The sequence below is a fragment of the Conger conger genome, chromosome 10 (genome assembly GCF_963514075.1).
Source record: "Conger conger chromosome 10, fConCon1.1, whole genome shotgun sequence".
NCBI lineage: Eukaryota > Metazoa > Chordata > Actinopteri > Anguilliformes > Congridae > Conger > Conger conger.
The window spans coordinates 18,261,447-18,288,924 of NC_083769.1; the positions used below are offsets into that span (position 1 = coordinate 18,261,447).

The 27,478-nt window shown below is 43.5% G+C and overlaps 1 protein-coding gene across 12 annotated transcripts in view; it reads right to left on the reverse strand.

Annotated features, from left to right (window-relative positions):
• Positions 1 to 27,478, reverse strand: part of LOC133139383 (basement membrane-specific heparan sulfate proteoglycan core protein-like) — a 152,958-nt gene that overhangs the window by 28,293 nt on the left and 97,187 nt on the right. For 10 of the 12 annotated variants that reach the window (XM_061258878.1, XM_061258887.1, XM_061258886.1 and 7 more), the window contains 29 exons: positions 23,860 to 23,982; positions 23,369 to 23,521; positions 22,699 to 22,841; positions 22,380 to 22,457; positions 20,246 to 20,381; positions 19,173 to 19,324; positions 18,079 to 18,208; positions 16,863 to 17,014; positions 16,223 to 16,352; positions 15,790 to 15,941; positions 15,149 to 15,278; positions 14,616 to 14,767; positions 14,218 to 14,347; positions 12,900 to 13,051; positions 12,615 to 12,744; positions 11,224 to 11,375; positions 10,939 to 11,068; positions 9,548 to 9,699; positions 9,245 to 9,374; positions 8,821 to 8,972; positions 8,147 to 8,276; positions 7,006 to 7,149; positions 6,413 to 6,547; positions 5,406 to 5,587; positions 4,630 to 4,825; positions 3,060 to 3,239; positions 2,325 to 2,585; positions 1,611 to 1,773; positions 525 to 622 (listed from right to left, as the gene is read on the reverse strand). In XM_061258878.1, the coding sequence (XP_061114862.1) occupies positions 525 to 622; positions 1,611 to 1,773; positions 2,325 to 2,585; positions 3,060 to 3,239; positions 4,630 to 4,825; positions 5,406 to 5,587; positions 6,413 to 6,547; positions 7,006 to 7,149; positions 8,147 to 8,276; positions 8,821 to 8,972; positions 9,245 to 9,374; positions 9,548 to 9,699; positions 10,939 to 11,068; positions 11,224 to 11,375; positions 12,615 to 12,744; positions 12,900 to 13,051; positions 14,218 to 14,347; positions 14,616 to 14,767; positions 15,149 to 15,278; positions 15,790 to 15,941; positions 16,223 to 16,352; positions 16,863 to 17,014; positions 18,079 to 18,208; positions 19,173 to 19,324; positions 20,246 to 20,381; positions 22,380 to 22,457; positions 22,699 to 22,841; positions 23,369 to 23,521; positions 23,860 to 23,982 (4,248 nt within the window). The remainder of the gene's footprint in view (positions 1 to 524; positions 623 to 1,610; positions 1,774 to 2,324; positions 2,586 to 3,059; positions 3,240 to 4,629; positions 4,826 to 5,405; positions 5,588 to 6,412; positions 6,548 to 7,005; positions 7,150 to 8,146; positions 8,277 to 8,820; positions 8,973 to 9,244; positions 9,375 to 9,547; positions 9,700 to 10,938; positions 11,069 to 11,223; positions 11,376 to 12,614; positions 12,745 to 12,899; positions 13,052 to 14,217; positions 14,348 to 14,615; positions 14,768 to 15,148; positions 15,279 to 15,789; positions 15,942 to 16,222; positions 16,353 to 16,862; positions 17,015 to 18,078; positions 18,209 to 19,172; positions 19,325 to 20,245; positions 20,382 to 22,379; positions 22,458 to 22,698; positions 22,842 to 23,368; positions 23,522 to 23,859; positions 23,983 to 27,478) is intronic. The other 2 variants (XM_061258884.1, XM_061258883.1) reach the window with 1 other exon arrangement.

Consider the following 27,478-nt stretch of genomic DNA (forward strand, 5'->3'; position numbering starts at 1 on the left):
AGTACGCTATGGAACATGTTTAAGATGCAAGGAAAATGATTCTCAAATCTGAAAACCCGGTCCTGTACACATTGATGGATAAAAGGCTTTTCAAAACGTTTCCAAACCTACCTCCGAGGGGTTTCATACAAAAACAAAACTGCGGATAGTCTGGATTTAACAGTTTAAAGTAGCCGAAACGGTTTTTCGAAACTGGTTTTGGTGCGAGTGTGTATGAGGGCTAAGTAAACAAAAGTTTAAAATGGAAACAGCTGTAATTTACAAGGAGCAGACCCCCACACCTTAGCTCCTTTAAAATAATAAAAAGAAAGATTATTCTCAAGTGTAAATGTCCAATTAATTTGTTTATGACCAGAGCTTGTGTTTTGGAAACACAAATCTTGGTGGGCGCTTTCCATTGCTATACGGTGACTGTTTTAAATGCCCCGTGCTCCGAGGTGCCTGTGCTATGGAATTTTGAAAGGAAACACAGCTAATGTTCAGAGGAAAGAGAGCGTGGCTCTTTGCCGAGTGAGGACCCAGACCTTGTATGGTGAGCTTGGCAGTGTCCTGAGCCTGGCCATACACCCCGGTGGCCCTGCAGATGTACATTCCCTCGTTGCTCTGCTCCAGGTTCTCGATTCTGAGAAGATGACAACAAAATGGTTTCCACCCTTGCTGGAATCTCGTTGCCCATACATAGCATACTTGATGGTTTGGTGGATCCTATTTGTAGTTCATGGCTGTAGTTATTTCTCAATGAATGTGTATGTATGCTGGTGGTTGTGTGTTTTTAGACCAGTCTCTTTGGGGGTTCTGACTCAGTCTTTGTGACATTATCTCTGTAAAAAGTGCTATGAAAATAAAATTGGATTGAAGTGAATTGTCCTGATCTCTTAAAGTCTATTGGATTACTTTAATATGTATAATTAATGAATAACTGGCAAAGGTTATAAGCCAGGGGTGCACAACTCTGGTCCTGGATGGCTGGTCTGTGTGCTGGTTTTTGTTCCAACCAATTACCTTAGTTTTAGTTGTTTGACAGCTCTATAAACTACGCTGCTTCACTCTTGCACTTAAGCCCAGCAAAATCTTTAGGATACACTGGCGGTTTTGCGGCTGTACCTGGTGCTTATACAAATGTCAGATTAAGCTAACTGAATAATTAAGAGCAGAAGCTGGCACAATTGTGAAACAGAATGGCCCTTGTCATGCACCCCTGCTATACACTAATATGCGTTGCCTTTACAAAAAAGGGTAAAATCTTCTATCCGACTCGAAATGTAGCTCAAATTCTTCAGCCCCATTGCGGCTGCTTGCTATTCCAGGCAGCTTGCAGTGCCAGTGAGGCCTGTACAATTGCTCCAATGGGGAGGACCCCGTAAGTACTCTCCACAAGTACTCCAAGCCAGTCCAGGTATTTGATGCGTTCCACTTCAAGGCTAACGAAGCCCTTGATAGTTGTATCAGGTGTGTTTGAGGAAGAATCGATCAAATACCTGGACCAGGCGGGAGCATTCGAGGGGAGATTTGGGAACCACTGCCGTACGGGGTCCTCCCCTCAATTAGGGCGGGGTGGGGAAATGTACAGGGTGAGCGCAGAGCCGGCTAACGCAGCAATCGGCACCCACCTCAGCACCCCGTCCTTGATGTGGTGGTTGACGGGCATGGGGCCTCCCTCCTTTAGCCACTCGACGGCGGTCTGTATGCCACCGGCAGCCGAGCAGGTGAACTCAACGGCGCTGCCCACGGCCTTCACCTCCACCTGGGGCCACACGCGCACCGACAGCGGTGCTACGGACAGAGGAGGAGAAGAGGAGCGTCACCGCCAATCTCAGGAGCTAATCGCGCCTCAGAATCGCACGCTGCCATCTCCCGAAGAGAAGGTATAAAACTCTTGTGTCACCCAAAAGCACAAACACACCTTTGCCTCCTTACACTGACTTTCAGAAGTGAAATCAAAACTTTTTCTTACCAGTTTGAAGGCAGATTGGCATAATCATAGAAAACATAACATCTCTTTAATCCCAAGGGGTTTTGGCTTTTGTTGAGAAAATTGAGAAAGTTGAGAATTTAGTAGGGTTTTAATAGGGGCTCAAAACCAATAGTCTAGCAGTCATTTTGATTGGTTGAAAAGGTGAAAGGTAGTTTGAGTGCCATCTAGCACTCTAGGGACTGAAAGGGATAAAGCATACACCTCATGTAAAACCTCATAACATGCTCCGTTATATCTGCTACGATTTGTTACAATTATGCTTATTATGATTATATATACAATGGAATGGAAACAAACTTTGGTCAAAGCAAAGAAAAACTATCCGCTCGAGCATGTGTGGGTGACTCACATCTCACGGCGACCTTGGCCAGCGATTCACTGGAGCCCACTTTGTTGGAGACCGTGCACTTGTAAGTGCCGGCGTCTGACACCGTGGCCAGGTTGATCTGGAGGTTGCCGTTGTCCACCTCGGCCCTGCCGGGCAGGGAGCCGTTGACCTTGGTCCACTCGAAACGCAGGGGCGGCGTCCCGTGCGACAGGCACTGCAGCCGGATTACCTCACCCACCCGCACCGCCAGGTCGTCGGGGAGGGAGGTGGCGTAAGGTGGGGCTGAGAGGCAGAGCGAGACACGGAGGTTACACACAGGAACACAGGCCCACAGTGATAACACAGTGATAACACAGCGGGGAGACACTTCAGGAGACCATCCCTGTTGAAAGAAACAGCTGTTTGAAAACATAAGCTCAGACAAGCTACCAGCACTAGCTGGTTGACCAGCTCATACCCAGCTAGACCAGCTTGGCTGGTACTATACAAGCATGAATGGGGAAGGGCAGGACTAGTTGTCTCATTAATTTAATGTTGCCTCTGCTGGTAAATAGACAGGAAGGACCAACAAAAGTGCATGTCGATTTCATGTTGCTTCTAAAAAACAACATCTGGTTTGTCCCTATACTGTACGTGTATTTGTCCCAGTGGCAGAGGCAGAACGTTGCTCTCAACTGCATACCTCTGACATGTGAACGCAGCATTAAAAAGCCAACAATCTATATCTGTGATCTTTACTGAGGACAAGAAACTCACTCTCCACGTCCAGCATGACGGTGACCTCAGAGGTCCCCAGGCTGTTTGTGGCGTTGCAGATGTACTGGCCGGAGTCCTGGCGCCCCACGCCGGGCAGAATCAGACTGTCATTAACCACTCTGTGTCTCCAGGGGAGGGGGGAGCGGAGCTTGGACCATGTGATGGTCGGAGTGGGGGTGCCTGAACGGAGAGAGCAAAATGACGCCCAGAAGACATTGTATTGAAGAAAATAACATGTTGCACACCGTTTCGAGCAAATATAGGGTCTAATTACCATCCAGAAATGTGTCGGCATACCTTTTTACTAATAGAAATAAATTAATTTTAAATAATAATAATACTATTGTGTTTTTGGCTTAACCTCACAAGACATGGTCCCCCCAGGCTTGTTTTGCCACCCACATGTTACAAATTTGCCACGTCACTAAGGCAATGGCATCTTAAAATAGGATATACAAATAGAACCGTGAGTTTTAACGCTTTCAAACGGTATATCCTGTTGCCATAGTGAATGAAAACTGCAGTGTTAAAAACGGAATGAATCCAAAAAAAACACACAGTGAGACCTAAGGGGTTACACACACTAAAAATGCTTTTATTTTTTTCCATTAATATTAGTTTCTAATCTACCTTGCATTTTACCAATGAGGATCCAACCAATTAAAGGGACAATGTGTAAGCCATGTGAATAACTTTAGATAAACTGTAGAGTGTAGATTGTGAGGTTTCTCAATAAAACTGTGAAGGTGGATGTTAAAACAGCTCATTAACCATATATTGCTACAGGCAAAGAGTGAAACCTTAGCTGACGAATTCTTTCCAGTTCTTTCTGTAACAGACTAAAGGCTTGGTGTTTCACACCTGACAAGACATTGACAGGTAACAGACACAAAGATGAAATGAGGAGATTACGCTTCTTTACCTGCAGGGGAAATTAGTAGTTCCAGTGTTATCTTCATATTCTATCTCATTTGGGGCAGTGTAGTTTACTAAAGCATGCCCTATACCTAATTTTTATCAGGTGAAAATGGCGTACATTCAAAAGACAGCTGTTTCTCTGTGTGCTGTGTCATATGGGAGCTGTTAATGTAAGTGTATGTGTATGTGTGCATTTGTGTGTCTGTACATGTGTGCATGTGGTTGCGAGTGTGTGTGCATGTGAGAGTGTGTGTACGTGTGTGTGTGCATGCAAGTGTGTGTGACTGCGTGTACATGTGAGCATGTGAATGCAGGTGTGTGTGCATGTGTGTGACTGCAGGTACGTGTGCATGTGTGTGCATGCATGTGTGCGCGTGCATGCGAGTGTGTGTGCCTGTGTGTACACGTGTGCATATGCATGTGGGTGTGTGTACGTGTGTGCATGCATGTGTGAGTGCATGTGTGCGGGTGCATGCAAGTGTGTGTGTGTGCATGCATGTGAGTCCCTGGTTATGGGTAAGCACTTTGTTGTACGTCGCTCTGGATAAGAGCGTCTGCCAAATGCCATTAATGTAATTTAATGAGTGCATGTGTGCAGGTGCATGCGAGTGTGTGTGTGTGTGTACTGTAGGTGGAGGTGGCCGGTGGTTACCGTGGGCCTGGCAGCGCAGGGTGACAGTCTGACCCTCCTCCACCACCAGCAGGGGTTCAGCCACAGAGGCCCGGGGGGCGGTGGGCACCTGTTCACCGCCCTCCACCCTCACCTCCACCCTCACATCCGAGGTGCCCTCCATGTTCTGCACCGTGCAGATGTAGGTCCCGCTGTCCTCCGGCCGAGCAGCCAAGACCTGGGCAGGGGCAATAACACACGGTGCTTGAAAATGCCCTTTTCATTCATTTAATTTGTGCATGTTCTGGATATTCCTATCCAAGTGTATTGTGAAGGGCACTGAGTGTTCTTTATGTCCTTAACATATTTTATAAATTTTATATCTGGGTTAACAACGAATGACAGATACTCCTTATAGTCAGCTTGTGATTAAAAGGCATTACTGTCGAATATTGTCACATGATTTCTTCTGGCATGAGAGTTGTTCTAATGTGACAGCACCTTGGTCGATTTGTCAATGCTACCAAACTGCATGGTGGGGCAGTACCTGACATGTGCATACATTTGTACATAATTGTATATAATTGTTGTATTTTTTTGTATAGAAAAAGTACTAATGTCTACCAAAAGAGAACATTACTGTACGTTCAGACTACATTTGGGAAATTTGATCCTTGAAGAACAAAACTTCACTGTCACTATTTCTGAGAGTGTAGGAGGGTCTGTACATGCCTAAATGTAAGTGTACTAAGTGCAGAAATAGTACATTGCCTGTGGAATAGTATGTAACAGCATGCGGACATGGGCAGTTCAGGGACCTGCATCACAGCGTTGGAGTCCATGGGCACGGGGCTCGTCAGCATGGTCCTCCGGCCGCTGTCCAGCCGGTGCCAGCTGACGGTCGGGCGTGGCTCTCCTGACCCCTGGCACTCCAGGTTGATGGGTTCACCCACCCTCACCCGCACCAGGCCCTGAGGGGTCACCACTGCTTTCGGGGATTCTGGGACCAGGAAAAAAGAAATCTCAATTCGATTGCCCCCAATGCGTTTCCAACTTAGTACCCAGAAGTTTGTTTTCAGGGACTGATGAAAAATACCCAGAGTTTTCAATGCAACTGAACCAATTATGACTCAATGCTGACAATGAAGTACTCATAAGTTTTACCCTTCAGGTTTACTATATCTGTAACTACGCACCTTGATGCCACTGAACCCCTAAAACATATGCTCAGTGAGCATGGTAGACCCGTACAACAGCTTCTTAATGCAAATATTTAATCAGCCAATCATGTGGCAGCAACTAAATGCATAAAGCATGCTGACATGGTCAAGAGGTTTTTTGTTTCCAGACCAAATGACAGAATGGGGAAGAAATGTAATCTAAGTGACTTTGACTGTAGAATGATTATTTGTGCCAGACTCTCACACACACAACAGCCTCTAGAGTTTGCAGAGAATGGTGCAAAAAACAAAAAACATCTAGTGAGCAGCAGTTCTGCAGGCAAAAATGCCTTGTTAATAAGAGAGCTCAGAGGAGAAGGGCCAGACTGGGCAAAGCTGACATGAAGGTGACACTATGCAGTTGAGCATCTCAAAACACACTGCGTCAAACCTCTAAGTGAATAGGCTACATAAATACCTAATAAAGTGCTCAGTGAGTGTTGATAAGCAACTCTTCTACTTACCTGAGTGGAAAAAATCAGAACAGTAGCCCTGAAGTAGCCCTGAAGTGAAGGTCATTCAACCTCCTGAACAACTCACTTGTGAAATAAAAGTCTAACCAATCATGCCCAGCTCAAGTTCTGGATGAGAGCGAGCGACCCTACCTCTCACTGTTAGCGAGACGATGCTCTGCGTTATCCCAAACACGTTGCTGGCCACGCAGCGGTAGGTTCCCTGGTCGCTGGATTGAACATTGGAGATAGTGATAACAGCGCCATCCGGGCTGACCCTTACGTTGTCTACAACAGAAAATTAAAAGATAAAACAGTTGAAATAAACTTATGGGAGCCACTGGTCACAATTCAGCTCAGCATGGTGGTCATCTAAGTGGGGTTTAAAAATCACACATTACGTCTTTGTTTAACATGAATGTTTGCTTATGTAAGTTAATCTTAAATAGGCACAAAAATGTGTAGCCAAGGCTGGAAGACATTGAGAACATGCAATTCAATTGTACAGTCAATTGAAAATAATTTTTTTCGGAAATGTCATACTTGTTCCTAACTTTTAAAAAGGTCAGTGGGTGACCCATAGTGAAAACCATTCTCCTTTACACAGTCACATCAATCTTATCTAAATGAACATCAGGGAACGAAATACAATCCAGCACTAAGAAATTGATCGGCATTAGCTAATATTCTCCTTGCTAGACGAACGCCCGGTGAGCAGTTGGCGTAAGAAGCCATGTGGTCCTAACCTGCCAGATCCCGGTTGTTGGAGAGCTTCCACTCCAGGCGAACGGGCTGGGCGCCCGTGTGGATGCGGCAGCGGAAGCTGGCGGTCTCTCCCTGGCGCACCGCGGCCGTGTGGGGCTCAATGGAGATGATGGGCGTCTGCGGGCCTGCTCCGGGGGATAAGAACACCCCCCCGAGGGGTTAGACCCCACGTCCTACTGTAAGCTGCAGCACAATCTGCACTCGGCCTAAAGCCAAGGAATGTCTGACCAATGTTCAAACCTCTTCTGTCTGCGGTTCGATCTCCTTAGATCTACATATGTTCCTTTTCTGTTTAGCCCAAAGTGCAGAAATTACTTTCAATTATCACTAAGTAGCTTGTACACCAGTGGTGGCACTGAGTTAAATATGCAAGACTAGCATTAGCATGTGACACCAATTCAATGATGAACGCAATATGCTAAAATATTTTTATCTTTAAGCCTAATCTTAATAAAAAAAACGCTTAATTAACGCTGAATGCTTAGCTTAATTATTTTATTTTTTTGTTTGCACATCTATGTATGACTATTCTAAGAGCGGAATCCAAAATAAGCGAAGCATGAAAGTTGCAGGCACACTGAACATGATTTACCCTGACCTTGACACATTTATACTGCTACATATACATTATGATTACAGTTATTATTTCTGATTAATTTAATTTACGTGCTAGACTAAATCAATACAGAATATCTAATGAGTTATGGTTAGGGTTAGGGTTTTTGTCAGAACAGATGCCATTTGTAGCTATTCCTCTATTTGAGAAACACTGCCGCTACTGGCAGTATTGGCTATTAAAAGCCACAGAAACAGATGTGGGGTCAGACATACTCTAAATACCCTTAGTAGGGATCACTGGTTGAGTCACTAGGCTCAATTCCAGCGGGTCGTGGGTTTGATTCCCGAGTGGGAAGTAGGTGTGTTGCCCTTTGGTAAGGTCAATGAGCCTGACTTCCCCTCAGGGTGAATAAGTGTGACATGCGTGAAACGCAACTCCCCACAGGTCAAAGGCCCAAAAGCCGCGGTGTAAAAATAAATGGGTGACTGGTTGCAGAGATGGATCATGTGGAAGGGGGGTGGGGGGGAGGTTACCGCTGAAAGCACGCACAGGTCTGAACTTACGGGAGGAGCTGGCAGTCACAGAGACGATCACAGACGCTTGTCGAGCCATGGGTCCGTCCTCCACCCTGCAGATGTACTCTCCAGAGTCATCCTCGGAGGCCTGCAGGATGCGGAGCTGGGTCCCCACAACCTGGTTTGTGCATACAAGACACACAATTTTGTCACAAGCACTGTAAGTTCTACTTCCTAGAAAGACACCTACGCATCACCAATTCCAGGACATTTCCCGGATTTGTACTCTCATTGAGGTCTTCCTGGTTAAATAAAGGCAAAAAAAACAAAAAACAGAATGAGATATTTCACTTTTCCATGAGAAAAGTTTCTGAAAAGGCTGTCAAAGGCATCACAACCCTACAGGTCCTGAAGTTACCTTACAGGTCAATAATTCAATGAAACAACAAATGCATCCATCAGTCATTCAGCATAGGAACAGGAACTGGGTTATTTGTTAGGTTGCATATAACCTATGAAGTATCCTCTTCGCTGAAATCCATATAGGCACATTCTGAGCAAGGCACCGAAGTCTAAGCTGTAAATGTACTTCACTGCCGCAGGTAACTACAGTTTGGCCAAACCTTACAAGCTAGGCTAGGATGCAGCTAACACCCAACCCAACTGGTTGGAAGGAGGACGTGTGTATAGGTGTGTTCACATGCAAGTGTGTGCACACGTACCTGGTGATTGGAGGAAAGGTGTCTGCCCACCCGTATCCAGGTGACAGAGATTGGGGGGCTTCCAGGGACGACACAGGTAAGGTCCAGCGGTTGTCCTTCCTGTACACTAGCGATGGACGGCTCAATGGTGACTGCTGAGGAGATGGGTTCCGCTAGATATGGATACATGTCCATGAATGCATAGCATATCAAGAAGGCCAGTATATCAAATGCGTGCATTCTACATAAAATGGTAATATTCATGCAAATAAATGCTTTTGCCTTATACTGTATTTCAAATTGCTGATGGTCGCAATATAATTACTGCAACAGAAGAAAAGGCACAAACAAACGTTTTAAGAGGAGTACACCTCTTACAGTACACTTTGTAACTTGATGAATTTTCAAGCATGTTGTCCATTCTCCACAAGCCTCTGGCACTTACAGGAGGAGCTGGGAGTGACAGAGACGGTCACGGACGCCTGCCGAATTCTGGGTCCACCCTCCACCCTGCAGATGTACTCTCCAGAGTCATCCTGAGATGTCCGCAGGATCCGGAGCTGGGTCCCCAAAACCTGGTACAATGTGAAACACACAAACACACAAGGCACACAAACACACACACACACATCTGTCAGAAGTATTGAACAATCAACTCTGCTAAAAATACACTGATGTAAACACAACCAAATCCACCCTTTTGGAAGGAGGAGGTGTGGCTAGGCCTGGTCAGTGTGTGCAGACGTACCTGGTGATTGGAGGAAAGGTGTCTGCCCACCCGCATCCAGGTGACAGAGATTGGAGGGCGTCCTGGGACGACACAGTGAAGGTCCAGCGTCTGTCCTTCTTCAACAGTGGCGTAGGGTGGATCAATGGTGACTATAGAGGAGATGGGTTCCACTAGATATGGAGAGAAATGCAAGTCCATTAACACATATCCATATCAATGATAGCCAGTGGAGCAAATAAATTCATTTGAAACACATGTACAATGCAGTCTGTAAATATTTGGACAGTGGAACAATTTCGGTTCTTTTGACCGGCACACTGAATTTCAAATTAAACAAAGAATATGGCTGTGCCCTTTAATTTGAGGGTATTTACATCCATGCTACGTGATCCGTGTAGGAATTACACTAAGGAAGACTCTTACAATTGAAGACCGACCAATTTGCCATAATTAAGAAAAACCCGCAAACACCTGTCCAACAGATCAGAAACACTCTTCAGGAGGCAGGTGTGGATGTGTCAGTGACTACTCTCCGCAGAAGACTTCACAAACAGATGCACAGAGGCAACACTGCAGGATGCAAACCACTAGTTAGCTGCTAAAACAGGATGACCAGGTTACAGTTTAGGTAGTACCTAAAAGAGCCTGCAGAGTTCTGGAAAAAAAGGTTTTGTGGACAGATGAGACCCAGATTGACTTGTATCTGAGTGATGGCAAGGGAAAAGTCTGGAGGCTGAAAGGACTTGCCCAAGAACCAAAGCACCCCCCACCATCTGTGAAACATCTTATCTGCTCAAATTCAATCCAATGCCTCCAAAATCATTGGATAGTGCTTCATCCCACAGTAAGCCAATAATCCCAAACATACACCAGTGCTATCTTTCTTCTTAATGATGTTCCAAATATGTTTTTTTGGTAAGCGTATTGTTTGGCCTATGTCTCTAACTGTTTGGCTTCCTTGACTGGCATTGGCACAATTCTGGTCCGCATGTTGACAAATACCAATCACTGACTCCAAAGACTATCAAAGGCCTGGAATCAAGACTACATACTGAAAGCTCTCTCATACCTGCACTAAGGAAGCAATTGAATACACCTGACTAATCAGAAACAGCTGAGAAGCCAACTGTCCAATTACTTCTGCTCCTCTAAAATGGGAGAACTATGTAAAAAGGGAAATAATTTCTTCATGGATCACCCAATATGGATGTAAATACCCTGAAATTATAGGTGGCAGTCCGCACAAATCTGATGTGCTGGAGTACAGAGCCAAAAGAACAGAAATTGTCCCACTGTCCAAATATTTATAAACTGCCCTGAACATGTTAATTTTGGGAGGCATTCTGCACTTCGTAACATGATGCATTTTAGTGCATGTTGTCCATTCTCCACAAGCCTCTGGCACTTACAGGAGGAGCTGGGACTGACAGAGACGGTCACAGATGCCTGCCGAACTGTGGGTCCGCCCTCCACCCTGCAGATGTACTCTCCAGAGTCATCCTGAGATGCCCGCAGGATCCGGAGCTGGGTCCCCAAAACCTGGCACAACACAGAAGGCACACGCACACGTCAGTCAGAAGTATTGTACAATCAACTCTGCTAAAAATACACTGATGTTAACACAACCAAATCCACCCTTTTGGAAGGAGGAGGTGTGGCTAGGCCTGTTCACATGTAAGTGTGTGCAGACATACCTGGTGATTGGAGGAAAGGTGTCTGCCCACCCGCATCCAGGTGACAGAGATTGGAGGGCGTCCTGGGACGACACAGTGAAGGTCCAGCGTCTGTCCTTCTTCAACAGTGGCGTAGGGTGGATCAATGGTGACTACAGAGGAGATGGGTTCCACTAGATATGGAGAGAAATGCAAGTCCATTAACACATATCCATATCAATGATAGCCAGTGGAGCAAATAAATTCATTTGAAATACATGTACAATGCAGTCTGTAAATATTTGGACAGTGGAACAATTTCGGTTCTTTTGACCGGCACACTGAATTTCAAATTAAACAAAGAATATGGCTGTGACCTTTAATTTGTGGGTATTTACATCCATGTTACGTGATCCGTGCAGGAATTACACTAAGGAAGACCCTTACAATTGAAGACCGACCAATTTGCCATAATTAAGAAAAACCCCCAAACACCTGTCCAACAGATCAGAAACACTCTTCAGGAGACAGGCGTGGATGTGTCAGTGACTACTCTCCGCAGAAGACTTCACAAACAGATGTACAGAGGCAACACTGCAGGATGCAAACCACTAGTTAGCTGCTAAAACAGGATGACCAGGTTACAGTTTAGGTAGTTCCTAAAAGAGCCTGCAGAGTTCTGGAAAAAAAGGTTTTGTGGACAGATGAGACCCAGATTGACTTGTATCTGAGTGATGGCAAGGGAAAAGTCTGGAGGCTAAAAGGACTTGCCCAAGAACCAAAGCACCCCCCACCATCTGTGAAACATCTTATCTGCTCAAGTTCAATCCAATGCCTCCAAACTCATTGGATAGTGCTTCATCCCACAGTAAGCCAATAATCCCAAACATACACCAGTGCTATCTTTCTTCTTAATGATGTTCCGAATATGTTTTTTTGGTAAGCGTATTGTTTGGCCTATGTCTCTAACTGTTTGGCCTCCTTGACTGGCATTGGCACAATTCTGGTCCGCATGTTGACAAATATCAATCACTGACTCCAAAGACTATCAAAGGCCTGGAATCAAGACTACATACTGAAAGCTCTCTCATACCTGCACTAAGGAAGCAATTGAATACACCTGACTAATCAGAAACAGCTGAGAAGCCAACTGTCCAATTACTTCTGCTCCTCTAAAATGGGAGAACTATGTAAAAAGGGAAATAATTTCTTCATGGATCACCCAATATGGATGTAAATACCCTGAAATTACAGGTGGCAGTCCGCACAAATCTGATGTGCTGGAGTACCGAGCCAAAAGAACAGAAATTGTACCACTGTCTAAATATTTATAAACTGCCCTGGACATGTTAATTTTGGGAGGCATTCTGCACTTTGTAACATGATGCATTTTAGTGCATGTTGTCCATTCTCCCTGGGCCTCTGGCACTTACAGGAGGAGCTGGGACTGACAGAGACGGTCACAGATGCCTGCCGAACTGTGGGTCCTCCCTCCACCCTGCAGATGTACTCTCCAGAGTCATCCTGAGATGCCCGCAGGATCCGGAGCTGGGTCCCCAAAACCTGGCACAACACAGAAGGCACACACACACGTCAGTCAGAAGTATTGTACAATCAACTCTGCTAAAAATACACTGATGTAAACACAACCAAATCCACCCTTTTGGAAGGAGGAGGTGTGGCTAGGCCTGTTCACATGTAAGTGTGTGCAGACATACCTGGTGATTGGAGGAAAGGTGTCTGCCCACGCGTATCCAGGTGACAGAGATTGGAGGGCGTCCTGGGACGACACAGTTAAGGTCCAGCGTCTGTCCTTCTTCAACAGTGGCGTAGGGTGGATCAATGGTGACTACAGAGGAGATGGGTTCCACTAGATATGGAGAAATATACAAGTCCATTAACGCATATCCATATCAATGATAGCCAGTGTAGCAAATGCATTAATTTGTATGTACAGTGCAGTGGAACAATTTCTGTTCTTTTGACCAGTACACTGGATTTTAAATTAAACAAAGAATAGGAGGTTAAAGTGAAGACTGGCACCTTTAATTTGAGGGTATTTACATCCATATTGGGTGATCCAGGTAGGAATTATATCCCTTTTTATACATTGCCTGCCTAACCCCCTGTTTCTGATTAACCGGATGTATTAAATTGCTTCCTTAGTGCAGGTATAAGAAAGCTTTCAGTATCTAGTCTTGATTCCAGGCTTTTGATTGCCTTTAGAGTCAGTGATTGGCATTTGTCAACATGAGGACCAGAGTTGTACCAATGATCGTCAAGGAAACCATTATAAAAAAACAGACAGCAACATAGGCCAAACAATGGGCTTACCAAAAAAAACTATTTGGAACATCATTAAGATGAAAGAAAGCACTAGTGGGCTCAGGAGGCTAAAAGGACTTGCCCAAGAACCAAAGCACCCCCCACCATCTGTGAAACATCTTATCTGCTCAAGTTCAATCAAATGCCTCCAAACTCATCGGATACTGCTTCATCCCACAGCAAGCCAATGATCCCAAACATACACCAGTGCTTTCTTTCTTCTTAATGATGTTCCAAACATGTTTTTTTGGTAAGCGTATTGTTTGACCTATGTCTCTAACTGTTTGGCTTCCTTGACTGGCATTGGCACAATTCTGGTCTGCATGTTGACAAATACAAATAATCGGCTCCAAAGGCAATAAAAAGCATACGGTAGAATCAAAACTAGGAACTGAAAGCTCTTATAACTGTACTAAGGAAATGATTGAATACACCCGACTAATCGGAAACAGCTGAGAAGCCAACAGTCCAATTACTTCTGGTCCTATGTAAAAAAGGGAAATAATTTCTTCATGGATCACCCAATATGGATGTACATACCCTCAAATTAAAGGTGACAGTCTGCAAATCCAATGTGCTGGAGTACAGAGCCAAAAGTACAGAAATTGCAACACTGTCCAAATATTTATAAACTGCACTGTACATGTTGATGTTGTAACTTGATGAATTTTCAAGCATGTTGTCCATTCTCCCTGTGCCTATGGTACTTACAGGAGGAGCTGGGAGTCACAATGACCATCACAGACGCCTGCCGAACTGTGGGTCCACCCTCCACCATGCAGATGTACTCCCCAGAGTCATCTGGAGATACCCGCAGGATCCGGAGCTGGGTCCCCAAAACCTGGTACAATGTGTAACAGACAAACACACAAGGCACACACATACAAGTCTGTCAGAAATACAAAATCTATCCCCCTAAAAAGACACTGATGGAACAGTGTCTTTTTAGCACATTCTGAGCAAGGTACCAATGTCTAAGTTGTAAACTTCATTGCTAAAGCTAACTACAGACCAGGCCTAACCTGGCTTGGATGGAACTATGGCTAAAACCTCCCATTTGGAAGGATGTTTGGATAGGTGTGTTCATGTGCGAGTGTGTGCAGACGCACCTGGTGATTGGAGGAAAGCTGTCTGCCCCCCCGTATCCAGGTGACAGAGTTTGGGGGGCTTCCTGGGACGAGACATTCAAGGTCTAGCGTCTGTCCTTCCTCAACAGTGGCGAAGGGTGGCTCGATGCTGACTGCAGTGGAAATGGGCTCCACTAGATATGGAGAAGGATAGAAGTCCATGAATGCATATCCATATGAGAGAAATCAAATTCAATTTAAATATATACGTATTTGAAATATATTCATCTCATATGTCAAAAAGGTTGGCTTTTTATTCATGTTTCTATGGTTACTGAAAAGCAAACTACCTCTCCCAAAGTTTCTATACATATTAATTTGGAAGGGATTCTGCACTTTGTAACTTGATTAATTTTAGACCTGTACTGTATTTCAAATTGCTGATGGTCACAATATAATTACTGCAACAGAAGAAAGGGCACAAACAAACGTTTTAAGAGGAGTACACCTCTTACAGTACACTTTGTAACTTGATGAATTTTCAAGCATGTTGTCCATTCTCCCATGGCACTTACAAGAGGAGTGGGGAGTCACAGAGACGGTCACAGATGCCTGCCGAACTCTGGGTCCACCTTCCACCCTGCAAATGTACTCTCCAGAGTCATCCGGAGATGCCCGCAGGATCCGGAGCTGGGTCCCCAATACCTGGCACAATGTGAAACACACACACAAACACACAAGGCACAAAACACACACACACACACACACAGTCACATAAGTTTGTCAGAATACTGTAAAAATCTATTTCGCTAAAAAAGGCCCTTATGTAACAGAATGAAATGTGATATTTGAAAAAAATGCTTAAAACAAAGTTTGATTCCAAAAAGGGTGTGAAAGGCAACACAACAAGTTACACTACAGGGCAATAATTCAGTGGGACAACAGATACGCCCAGCAGTCATTCAGCATAGGAACAGGAACTACTTTATCTCTCAAGCGGTACCTTCCATATAAAGTATCCCATTCCCTGAAATCCATATAGGCACATTCTGAGCATGGCACCAAATTTTGAGGAGTAAATCAACTTCACTGCCAAAGCTTACTGCAGCGAGGCCGAACCTGGCAAGCTGGGCTTGGATGCGACTAAAACCCAACCCACCCTGTTGGAAGGAGGATGTGTGATTGGGTGTGTGTTTGTGAGTGTGTGCAGACGCACCTGGTGATTGGAGGAAAGCCGTCTGCCCACCCGTATCCAGGTGACAGAGTTTGGGGGGCTTCCTGGGACGAGACATTCAAGGTCTAGCGTCTGTCCTTCCTCAACAGTGGCGAAGTGCGGCTCGATGCTGACTGCAGTGGAAATGGGCTCCACTAGATATGGAGAAGGATGGAAGTCCATGAATGCATATCCATATGAGAGATGGCTAGAGTAGCAAATAAATTCATTTGAAATATGTATATGTATTTTAAATATATGCATCTCATTCTTCAAATAGGTTGGCTTTTTTATGGTTCATGTCTCTGTGGCTACTGAAAAGCAAACTAGCTCTCCCACAGTTTATATACACATTCATTTGGAAGGGATTCTGCACTTCGTAACTTGATTCACTTGAAACAATATTTTCCATTCTCCCCGGGCCTCTGGTACTTACCGGAGGAGCTGGAAGTCACAGAGACGGTCACAGACGCCTGCCGAACTCTGGGTCCACCCGCTACCCTGCAGATGTACTCTCCAGAGTCATCCGGAGATGCCCGCAGGATCCGGAGCTGGGTCCCCAAAACCTGGTACAATGTGAAACACACACACAAACACACAAGACACACAAACACACACACAAACACAGTCACATAAGTCGGTCAGAAGTTCTGTAAAATCTATTTCCCTAAAAAGACCCTCATGTAACAGAATTAAATGTGATATTTGAATAGAAAAGGGCTTGCAAAAAAGTTTGTTTCCAAAAATGGTGTGAAAGGCAACACAACACATTACACTACAGGGCAATAATTCAATGAAACAACAAATGCATCCAGCAGTCATTCAGCATAGGAACAGGAACTACTTTATCCCTAAAGCAGTACGTTACATGTAAAGTATCCCATTCCCTGAAATCCATATAGGGACATTCTGAGCACGGCACCAAACTTTGAGGAGTAAATCAACTTCACTGCCAAAGCTAACTGCAGCGAGGCCGAACCTGGCAAGCTGGGCTTGGATGCGACTAAAACCCAACCCACCCCGTTGGAAGAAGGATGTGTGATTGGGTGTGTGCTTGTGAGTGTGTGCAGACGCACCTGGTGATTGGAGGAAAGCCGTCTGCCCACGCGTATCCAGGTGACAGAGATCGGAGGGCGTCCTGGGACGACACAGCTGAGGTCCAGCGTCTGTCCTTCTTCAACAGTGGCGTAGGCCGGCTGGATGGTGACTGCAGAGGAAACTGTCTTCGCTGGATATGGAGAAGGATAGAAGTCCTTTGGTTGATTCGATTGAATGACTAATAAAGCACACTACTTTACACATGTTTGGGAAAAAGCTTGTCAATAACCATTCTTTTTTTAGTTTATATAATGTGTGCATGTTTATCAAGGGTGTCAATAATTCTGGAGCCCATTGTATATTTGAGATATATTGTGGCTAGACCAGGAGACTGGTGTTTGAGGGGGCCACTACCAGATTACCAGTGTGGGAAAATGAGGAGGAGTGGAGAGAAAGAAAACCAGCCTTGTTGATTTTTGCTGTGGATTGTTGTTGGAGGATTACATTAATGGAGCTTGACGGAGGGAATGGAACGATTTTGGACTTTCCGATTTGGGCTCGGCAACCAGCTTAGCTGGCCACTTAGAGAAAACAGTGGAAGGTTGGCTCCAAAACAGAGCTAGGCATTAATTTTTGTTATACATGGTTTTTATTTTCTTCTGTTTCTGTGGATCCCTGTCCAGAGTGTGCCTCCAAACCCCAAAAATAAGTACTTCCTTTGTAAAGCCCCATCATTGTGTTTTAGTTTGTACTTTCATTGCACAGCCCCAGGCATGCCTTTGCCACACCCTTAGTTTTGCCACAAAATATTTATTTAATTTGTAATACAGGTTGCCTTCATGTGGGCGACATGGCTCAGGCAGTAAGAGCAGTTGTCTGGAAGTCGGAGGGTTGCCGGTTTGATCCCCCGCCCGGGCTGTGAAGAAAGTGTCCTTGAGCAAGACACCTAACCCCCAAATGCTCCTGACGAGCTGGTCGGCACCTTGCATGGCAGCCAATCGCCGTGAGTGTGAGTGTGTGTATGAATGGGTGAATGAGAAGCATCAATTGTACAGTGCTTTGGATAAAGGCGCTATATAAATTCCAACCATTTACCATTTTATAGTATATGGTTCATACCACTGAAAAGCAAACTACACCCCCCCCGTTTTGATTGCAGTTCATATACACATTCATTTGGGAGGCATTCTGCACTTTGTAACATGATGCATTTTAGTGCATTTTGTCCCTTCTCCCCGGACCTCTGGCACTTACAGGAGGAGCTGGGAGTCACAGAGACGGTCACAGATGCCTGCCGAACTCTGGGTCCACCCGCCACCCTGCAGATGTACTCTCCAGAGTCATCCGGAGATGCCCGCAGGATCCGGAGCTGGGTCCCCAAAACCTGGTACAATGTGAAACACACGCACAAACGCACACATGCACCAACACATAGTGTTAGAAGTACTGTAAGATCTACTCCCCTAAAAAGATACCAATGTGACACAATGAGATATGCTATATATTTTTTCCCTTAGAATAGTGATTCCCAATTTGGGCCTGGGTCCCCCTGTGGATATTGGTTTTTGTTCCAGCCAAAACTGCAATCCCAGAATTAACAAGATATTTGTTTTTCTTAATTAGCTGCTTTTGATATTTAGAGGGATTATTTATCCTCTTAAGCCACATTATATCAGAAATAGATATGCACATCATGACAAATAAATCCCATCTTCACACTGTGTCAACAAATACATGAAAAACTAAATGCAGGTTTGGCTTATTATCATTTGCTTCGCATATTAATCTACCAAATGGTTAGTCTTATTGACCATGTGTCCACCAATTAGCAGCCTATTGATTGAGCTCAGTCTTTTGTGCCCAATATAACACAATGTGAATATAAGACCATTATTCTTCATGGCATGCATTGCTATTTCTAACATAATATGGCTAAAGAGGATAAATAATGCTTGTAAACAAATTAACATCTTGTTAAACATCTGGGAACAAAAACATGCAAAACAGGGGGGCCGCAGGACTAACCTTGAGAACCATTACTTTGAAAAAGCTTGTTTCATAAAAGGCTGTCAAAGGCGACATAACACTGAAGTTCCTTGACTTTACCCTACAGGGCAATAATTCAGAGAAACGACAAAGCAAAAAAGGCTTGTTTCCTAATACCATTGGCAGAAATCTATTCCCGTACAGTCACATTCTGAGAAAGCCACCTACCTCTGAGGTGTAAATTAACTTAATTGATCAACAGCCACAGTGAATTACAGGATGCACCAAGCCCAACTTGGTGGCCAAACCAAACAACTTGGATGTGCAGAAAGGTGCGTTCACATGAGTGTGTGCAGATGCACCTGGTGATTGGAGGAAAGGTGTCCCCCCACTCGTATCCAGGTAACAGAGTTTGGGGGGCTTCCTGGGACAACACAGTTAAGGTCCAGCGTCTGTCCTTCCTCAACAGTGGCGAAAGGTGGCTGGATGGTGACTACAGAGGAGATGGGTTCCGCTAGATATGGAGAAGGAAAACATAATATGCATAAGAAGTCCAGAAATTCATATCCATATTAAAGATGGACAGTATAGGAAATGTATTCATTTGCATATATTTCAATACCCCTGTGCCAACTGAGAAACAAACTACATCTTCACCATCTTGATTGTAGTTCATATAAACTTTCATTTGGGAGGCCTTTTTCCAGTTTGCAATGTGATACATTTTGTTATACAGTGTATTTTGAAACATCCACTGTCCATGTCTTCAAAATATCAATGTGAATTAACCCAAAGAGCAATACATGGATTATGGCATTGTATTAAAGCGGCAGTACACCCAAAAAAAATCAAGGCTGCATTTCCAGGGCTATCTATCCATTTAGATAGTATTCTATATATCTGCTGCAGCTCATCCTGATGCAATGGACCTCAATGACAATATAGCCAAAAAAAGAATTTTTTTAAGACAGCAATGTCTCATTCCAGATATAATGGTTGTGTACGGTTTCATCAAAAATAACTTTCTACCAAAGTACCCCAACTGTACAGTATATACCCATGAAAAACAAGATGTGAGTAACCATGTCATTACGAATTAGCAAATAGACATTGCTGCTGAGTTTCACATACACATTTTTGGCCCTTTGAACACTGTCCTCATTGAGGTCCGTTGTACCAGGGTGAGTGGCAGCGGATGTCTTAAACTCTTCAAATATCAGCAAAAACCAGATGGATATATAGCGCTCCAGTCAACCCTTTCAGTCCCAACGACCGTATACCTTTTCAACCAAACAAAATGCCTGCTATCCTATTCTCAACCAAAGCCAAAACCCCACTTCATTTCCGGCTCGGGACTGAAACGGTTAAGTGGAAATATAGCTAAAATCGGAAAAAACATTTGAAGTGAAAGAAGCAGAAGGGTCGCCTCTCGCACCTCTGGCGACGGACACCTCGATGGGCGCCTCGGAGGAGCCGATGGAGTTGGTGCCCACACACAGGTAGGTCCCCGCGTCGGCAGCCCGGATGTTGGAGATGAGGAGGGTGCCGATGTCGGTGCGCTCCATGCGGGCCTGGGAGGGGAGCAGGGCACACAGAGTGAGCACTGGCAGGGGGCGCTGGTGAGACCCTCCACTCTGCTGAGCTCTGGTGCCCATTCAGCTCTTTCCTATTTTGTTCACCTGAGTAGCAAACTCGCGGAAACTAGTTCTGAGAGGCTTGAGGGGAGAGAACTTGACGGTTCTAGATGGCTCTGTCACGATAGCCGGAACTGTGATGGATTCACTTACCTGCGGCACGTGGTGAGGGAGGTGAATGTCTTTCACCAGTGGTGGTTTATTAAAGGCCCACACGCATCAGTGTTCTCTTCCTGGTTTTAGTGTCTAAAACACCCACAAAACCTTTGCAACCTTTTATATTTTTTTAAACCTGCGTTAACCTGACCCCAGAGCCCTCACTCTCCCCTTCCGCCTCCTGTGTTCAGCTCTCTGTTTTAATATTTTGCAATGACAACCAATAATTATGCAAAAACATATGTCATGTTATGTGAAAAATTGTCTTACAAACAGCTGCTTTACAAATATAGCAGTTAGTCTAAAATAAGCATACTTGTACCAAATTGCTATTGATTTATTTAAATCAGTATGGGACACAAACCGGTCCAGGGTGAAATTAATTTCAAAAACACAAAAATATATGTGTGTGGGCCTTTAAAATATAATGTACATGGCAATAAACTCAAATACAAATATGCATTGTGCAGTGCTGCATGTTAAAATAGTGTGTGAATTCAAATGCAAATTCAAAACAGCAAATGCAAAAAAGAGGAATGCTTACCTATGCGTAGACACTTGACACATAAATAATAATACTATTGTTTTACAAGATTTACAATATCACTTTACAATAGCGTTAGCTCAAAAACTCAATAGATCAATTGCACAGTTAATTTATAGTCCATTGATCTTTTGAGTAATATATGTTAATCTCAGTTAATATTATTACATTAAAGTAATATAACAATTCATATTAAGTAATGAAATAATTATTACTTAATATTAATTTGACATTTAATAAGACATTCCGATTACTATTAATACAATTACCACAAAGAGTTTATTAATATTTGTGAATCAGCAAGTTCTGAAGACTGCTGGGGAGGGGTTAGACAAACACAACAAACAAAAACTACAATGCTAATTATAACATCCAAACAAAACTACAATGCTAATTATAACATCCAAACAAAACTACAATGCTAATTATAACATCCAAACAAATTCAAATGCAAAGTGTAATTCCTTCAATGGCAAACTTGCACCATCATTATGGAATAATTCATATACCGTAATTATACACTGAAAAATGGTCCATTGGACAAACCTAAAATCTTTACTTCAATTTGTTCACTATGTTTCTATAGGTTCTGAATTTATTTTATTTATTAATTTTTATTCAGCTTATATGACCCACCTATCAAGTACAGGTATCTTTATGTGTTTTGGTCTTTCGTGTTTTCGTCTTTCATTAAAACATAAAAATAAATAATCAAGAAGCCGGAAAATAAGCAATCAACTGCAACTGTTCGAAATATAGTGGCCAAATTCAATCCGCTTCCAAAACACCGACAGAAAGAACTCGTAGTACAATAGCCAACCCGGGGTGTACTGAGCTCACAAGCCAGTCACGTGCAAGAAAACAGAATGAACCTTGTCACAAGCCTTCACTGAGTACCGTTTGCGGCTTGGGGCACTCAGCAGCCAAGGGCCGCCTTGCAAAAACAGACTCTCTCGCTCAGTGCTCCCGAGAACGACGCAAGAGGAACATGGGATGTAAATAAGATGTGGCTATATGTAAACAGGAGAAAGCCAGGAGAAAGCCATCTCCATTCATTTGTAATTTCCATTCATTTAATAACCATTTGTTCACAGGTGGTCAATAAGTGAGTACCGTTGTTTGCTTGTAGTACATTAATAGGCATAACGTGATTTTGGTGAGATTTAAATCATGCATTTAGTTCAGGACGTTTGGGAAAACAAGGGGCAGAATGTGGAGAGATCACACCGACAGACCTGCAGCTCCTCAATGCGTCTCTGTAACACATCAAGGCTGTTGGTTTTAAACTGATGGAAACCGTGAGAAGGAATGGCCTGAACCAAAGACAAGAATAGATGGAGGAAAGAAAGAAAGGAAAGTCAAAAATACTGGCAAAAAACATCAAACCAGAAATCTATGAAAAAAGCTTGATAATCTAAGGTGGACAGACCAACGGAAAGGATTCTGAAGTACGTATTCCTCCAAGTAATCAATTGGTGTGATGTCTTACCGCTATCCACAGATTGAGACAGAGTCACCGCCCACCTGCACGGGAACGTGATAAAGAAGACTCACCTGAGGGGGAAGTTGACCTCCTCTCTTCTTCCAGGTGAGGCCAGGACTGGGGGTGCCTCCAGCCCGGCAGTAGAGCCTGAGCGTCTCCCCCTCATGGATCTCCACCCGCTGGGGGCTCACTTGCACGTGGGGCAGACTGGCACCTGTCCCACACAGGGCAGAACCAGAGTCAACCTTCACAATCATACGCTGCTGAAAAAAAACTGCTCAAGCTAGATTTTGCAACAGCTGGCTGAACAGTTCAGACCAGCTCCCAGCTCGACATGGTTTCACTGGTTGACCAGTTCAGACCAGCTCCCGGCTTGACCAGCTCAAGCTATGTCTTGAAACAGCTGGTAGCTGGTTGAACATCTACAAACTCAGACAAACTACTGGCACTAGCTGCTTGGCCAGCTTATACCCAGCAAGCCCAGCTTATGATCAGCTTGACCAGCTTGAAAATTGAGCTGGTCAAGCTAGATTTTACTCAGCACAGGGTACACAGAAGTCCAGTTCTGAGTGAAGGTGACGCAGTCCACATGTGTTACAATTAATTTCAATCCATGTTGATACTAATTTTTAAAACAATATATATTTTTTGGAATTTATACTTATAAAAGGTGTCAATATAAAAACTGAATTTTGATGTCTTTTAGAGAAGAGAGACAGCCTGGGTTTCAGGAGAACGTACTGTGGACGTAGAGCACGGCTCGAGCAGAGTGCTCCCCGTGAGTGTTCAGCGCTTTGCAGATGTACTCGCCCTCGTCCGACCGCTCGACCGCAGGGATGGTGAGCACCCCTCCGCGGATGATGGCGTGTGGGGAGATCCGGTTGCCTTGACCGCCTGTGAAAATTTGAATTGTAAAAAGGAAAGGAAACACTGTGAATAGGGAAAACTAAAGGAACGACTACAACAACAGCAAAAAAACAACTATTAAAGTTTTCAAATCAGAAATTCTCTCACAGTAATGACTAAAATGTCAAGTAGCATGAAGTGATATGTATTCGTTAACAATGGTGGTGATGCTGCTGTATGAACAACAGGGTGAGTGATATTATTATAAAACACTGGGGAGGGGGGTCGATATTGCTCCATGAACAACGGGAGGGGGTGCTGATAATGACGCCGGTCCGCTGACTGTACCATCTGCTGCCCTCTGCTGATGTAGTTTGTTATTTTACCTATCCACTCAATGGCTGGCGCCGGGCTTCCAGTGGTGGTGCAGCGGAACTCCGCTCTCTGGCCCTGCTGGACGGTCAGCACGGGCGGGTGCACGGTGGCCACGGCCTGTGACCCCTCAGAAGCTACAACCAGAGGTCAGAGGTCAGAGGTCAAGCCAACAACGATTCAAATCAAGTTAGCGAATCGTGCACAGCGAATCACGGAAGTAGAGTTCCCAAAAAGCCAAACACCTCAAATGAACGTTCATTGTGACAAAGGCACCATTCGCACTTACCATTCTGCTGCTTCCCACTGAGAAGATGGGACTGTTCGGTTAATATGACATTTTGGGAAACTTAAGTGTGGGAGCTTCAGCTGCATCAGGATCTACTATTATAATAATTGGTGTAACAATATCGTTGTGACAGTTACACAGACTATGGTATAGTAACTCATAGCAAACTGAGAATTCAGTTCAGTCTAAATACAAGTCTTCATACAGTAAAAGCATTAATACAGAATAATACACAGAATAATTCCTCTGTCACAAAAATCAGTGAAATGGATGCATGATGGAAACGTTTAAGATCAGATGCCTGAGCAAATGTTTTGTGCCTCGATATCTGTTGATTGATATTTGATTATGTTGATCAAATTCATATTTTCTCCATTTATATCATTCCATGGGTCAAGAACAACCATTTACAAATTACTGGTACTGATTTTGCATGAAAAACATACTTACCTCCTGAGCATCTGTTCATAGACTCCATGCAATGATATACTGGATTTCCAGTGAATGTGGTTGCAAACTAGCCACTTTTTTGCCAATGGGCATTTTGCAGGTAGTATATTGACAACATGTGGAATGCATGCGCAAGATAGCAATCACAGATTTCAATGGCATCAGGAGCCTCTGTGGCTGTCAAATTGGTCTGTTCTTACACAGGCATTGTGGGATGCTCAGGACATATTATGCCTTGAGGATAAGCATCGAAAGGCCAGGTTTCAGGGAAATGGTGTCTGTGAAGTTGGCTGTTATGTTCATGCTGTCCTAAGCGCCACACAAAGGCTAATATAAGAGTCTAGGCTAAGATTCAGGTTCCTACATGAAGCTATTTGGAAACACATACCTTCCAGTGGTGATATAAAGTGCAAAATGATCAGATGGAATGAGGCACTGTAATATTATAAGTCCATATACTGTATAGACAGGTGCAGTGGCTACAGAAGGTATTCAGACCCCTTCACTTTTTTCACACTTTGTGTTGTAGATTACATTTTAAATGAATAAAATTGGCATTCTACACCCAATAACCCATATTGACAAAGAGATAGTGATTTAGAACTTTTTATTTATTTATTAAAAATCTAAAAATCTTAAAAATCTAAAACTGAAATCTCTATTTTCCATAGATGGACTCCAATCAAGTCCTAGACACATCTCAAGGATAATTATATTAAACAGGATGCACCTGAGCACAATTTGGAGTTCCACAGCAATGGGTCTGAATACTTTCTGAAGATTTCAGTTCTTGAATTTTAATACATTTGCGCAAAAAAAAATCTAAAAACATGTTTTAAATTTGTCATCATGTGTTACCGAGTATGAATTTATAGGCAATAATTGCAATTTCATCAATTTAATTTAAATCTAGAACACAATAAAGTATGCAAAATGTGAATACTTCCTGAAGCCACTGTATAATCTGTCAAACATTGGTAAAAATGATGATGTCTGAAAGATTATAAACATGTTTATAAGGTAATTTGACATGATGATCATAAACACTCTGCTCTCTCTCACTTATAGCAAAACAACGTTTCTGTTGTATAGAAATCCCATTTGCCTGGAACTCTGGTGTACATATGCCTTTCAACCCAAAAGGGCTGCACATGCTGCCCAACTGCTGTACCTAAGAGCAAAACATTGCATTCACACACATCCAACAACCTCGACAACTTGGGTATTCAGTGTTTCTTCAGTTCCAGGTCCATCTGTTAATGGTCTATTCCAGTCCCGTGAGATGAATGACACCAGTACACCAAGGTCATCCCCATAAAGGCTGAATGCACCAGTTGCTTGTAAAACTACACAACATGATCTTTGAAGCGAAACTGGTGACCCGAAGTGGAAGCATGTCATTGCCCCCCACACAGCCCAGGGGATGGACTCTCCCAGCTGTGCAAATAACCTATGTGGCAGTTGTAGCTTCTTGCACACAAAGAAAAATATTGTACCTAATGCTAATGCATATTCGTCCATGTGAATGACATCACACAGAGGACTTTGCACATGTGAATGACATCACACACAGAGGAGTTTCTCCATGTTAATGGCATCGCACATAGAAAAGTTTCCCCAAGTGAATGACATCACACAGAGGAGTTTCTCCATGTTAATGACATCACACAGAGACATTTCTCCATGTGAATGACATCACACAGAGCAGTTTCACCATGCGGATGACATCACACAGAGGAGTTTCTCCATGTGAATGACATCACACAGAGAGGTTTCTCCATGTAAATGACATCACACAGAGCAGTTTCTCCATATGAATGACATCACACACAGAGGATGTTCTTCATGTAATGCTGAGCAATTAGTATTTTATCAGAAAACAATCACGGTTATCTCTTACAATTTTGTTGTTTTTAGAAATATGAATATACATTCAAATAATAAGTAAATTCTTTTTGAATATTTTAACTTCGAAAATGCAAAGAAGAGCTTTACATTTTTCATCCTATTTTCAAAGGTTACACTTGTGACTGCATAACAGCGAATCAATTTGGAATATACATGAATTTCAGGCGTGTACAATTTTTTGTTGACTGTATAATTTATCTCCCTTATCATATACTATTGGCTGTGGAAGTAGAAAAAGATTTCCTCTTCGGCAGGCTGCCAACCAGCTATTACCATTAGCAACCTAGGCTACTGTTTTCAGTTTCATGTTTTCACAAGACATGTTAACAAGTTAACTAGCAACGCTGACAAAATCATTAGACCAGCTTTCAGCCAAATATGACATTCTGCTTATTGAAAACTCTTGGTCTCTTGGAAGGGTTATGGAATATATGTGCTATTGGGTACAGCTGCACAGCACATATACTTCTTTGGTTCAGCTCCAATATTGTTTGTGTTGTGTGAGCACTGGGTTCTGTTTCCAAACTGTCAATGGATTATGGTCATTGTAGTTATTGCAATTCTTATTTCCTTTTGAAAACACATTTCATCCACCAAATTAAGACAATTCAATAATCAAACCGACTTTGATTGATTCATTATTTGAACACTGAAAAAATACCAAATTATCAGTTAACTGCTCAGCACTATCCTCATGTGAATGACATCACAATGAGAAGAGTTTCCCCAAGTGAATGACATCACACAGAGAAGAGTTTCTCCAAGTGAATGACATCACACAGAGAAGAGTTTCCCCAAGTGAATGACATCACACAGAGAACAGTTTCTCCAAGTGAATGACATCACACAGAGAACAGTTTCTCCAAGTGAATGACATCACACAGAGAACAGTTTCTCCAAGTGAATGACATCACACAGAGAACAGTTTCTCCAAGTGAATGACATCAAACAGAGAACAGTTTACCCAAGTGAATGACATCACACAG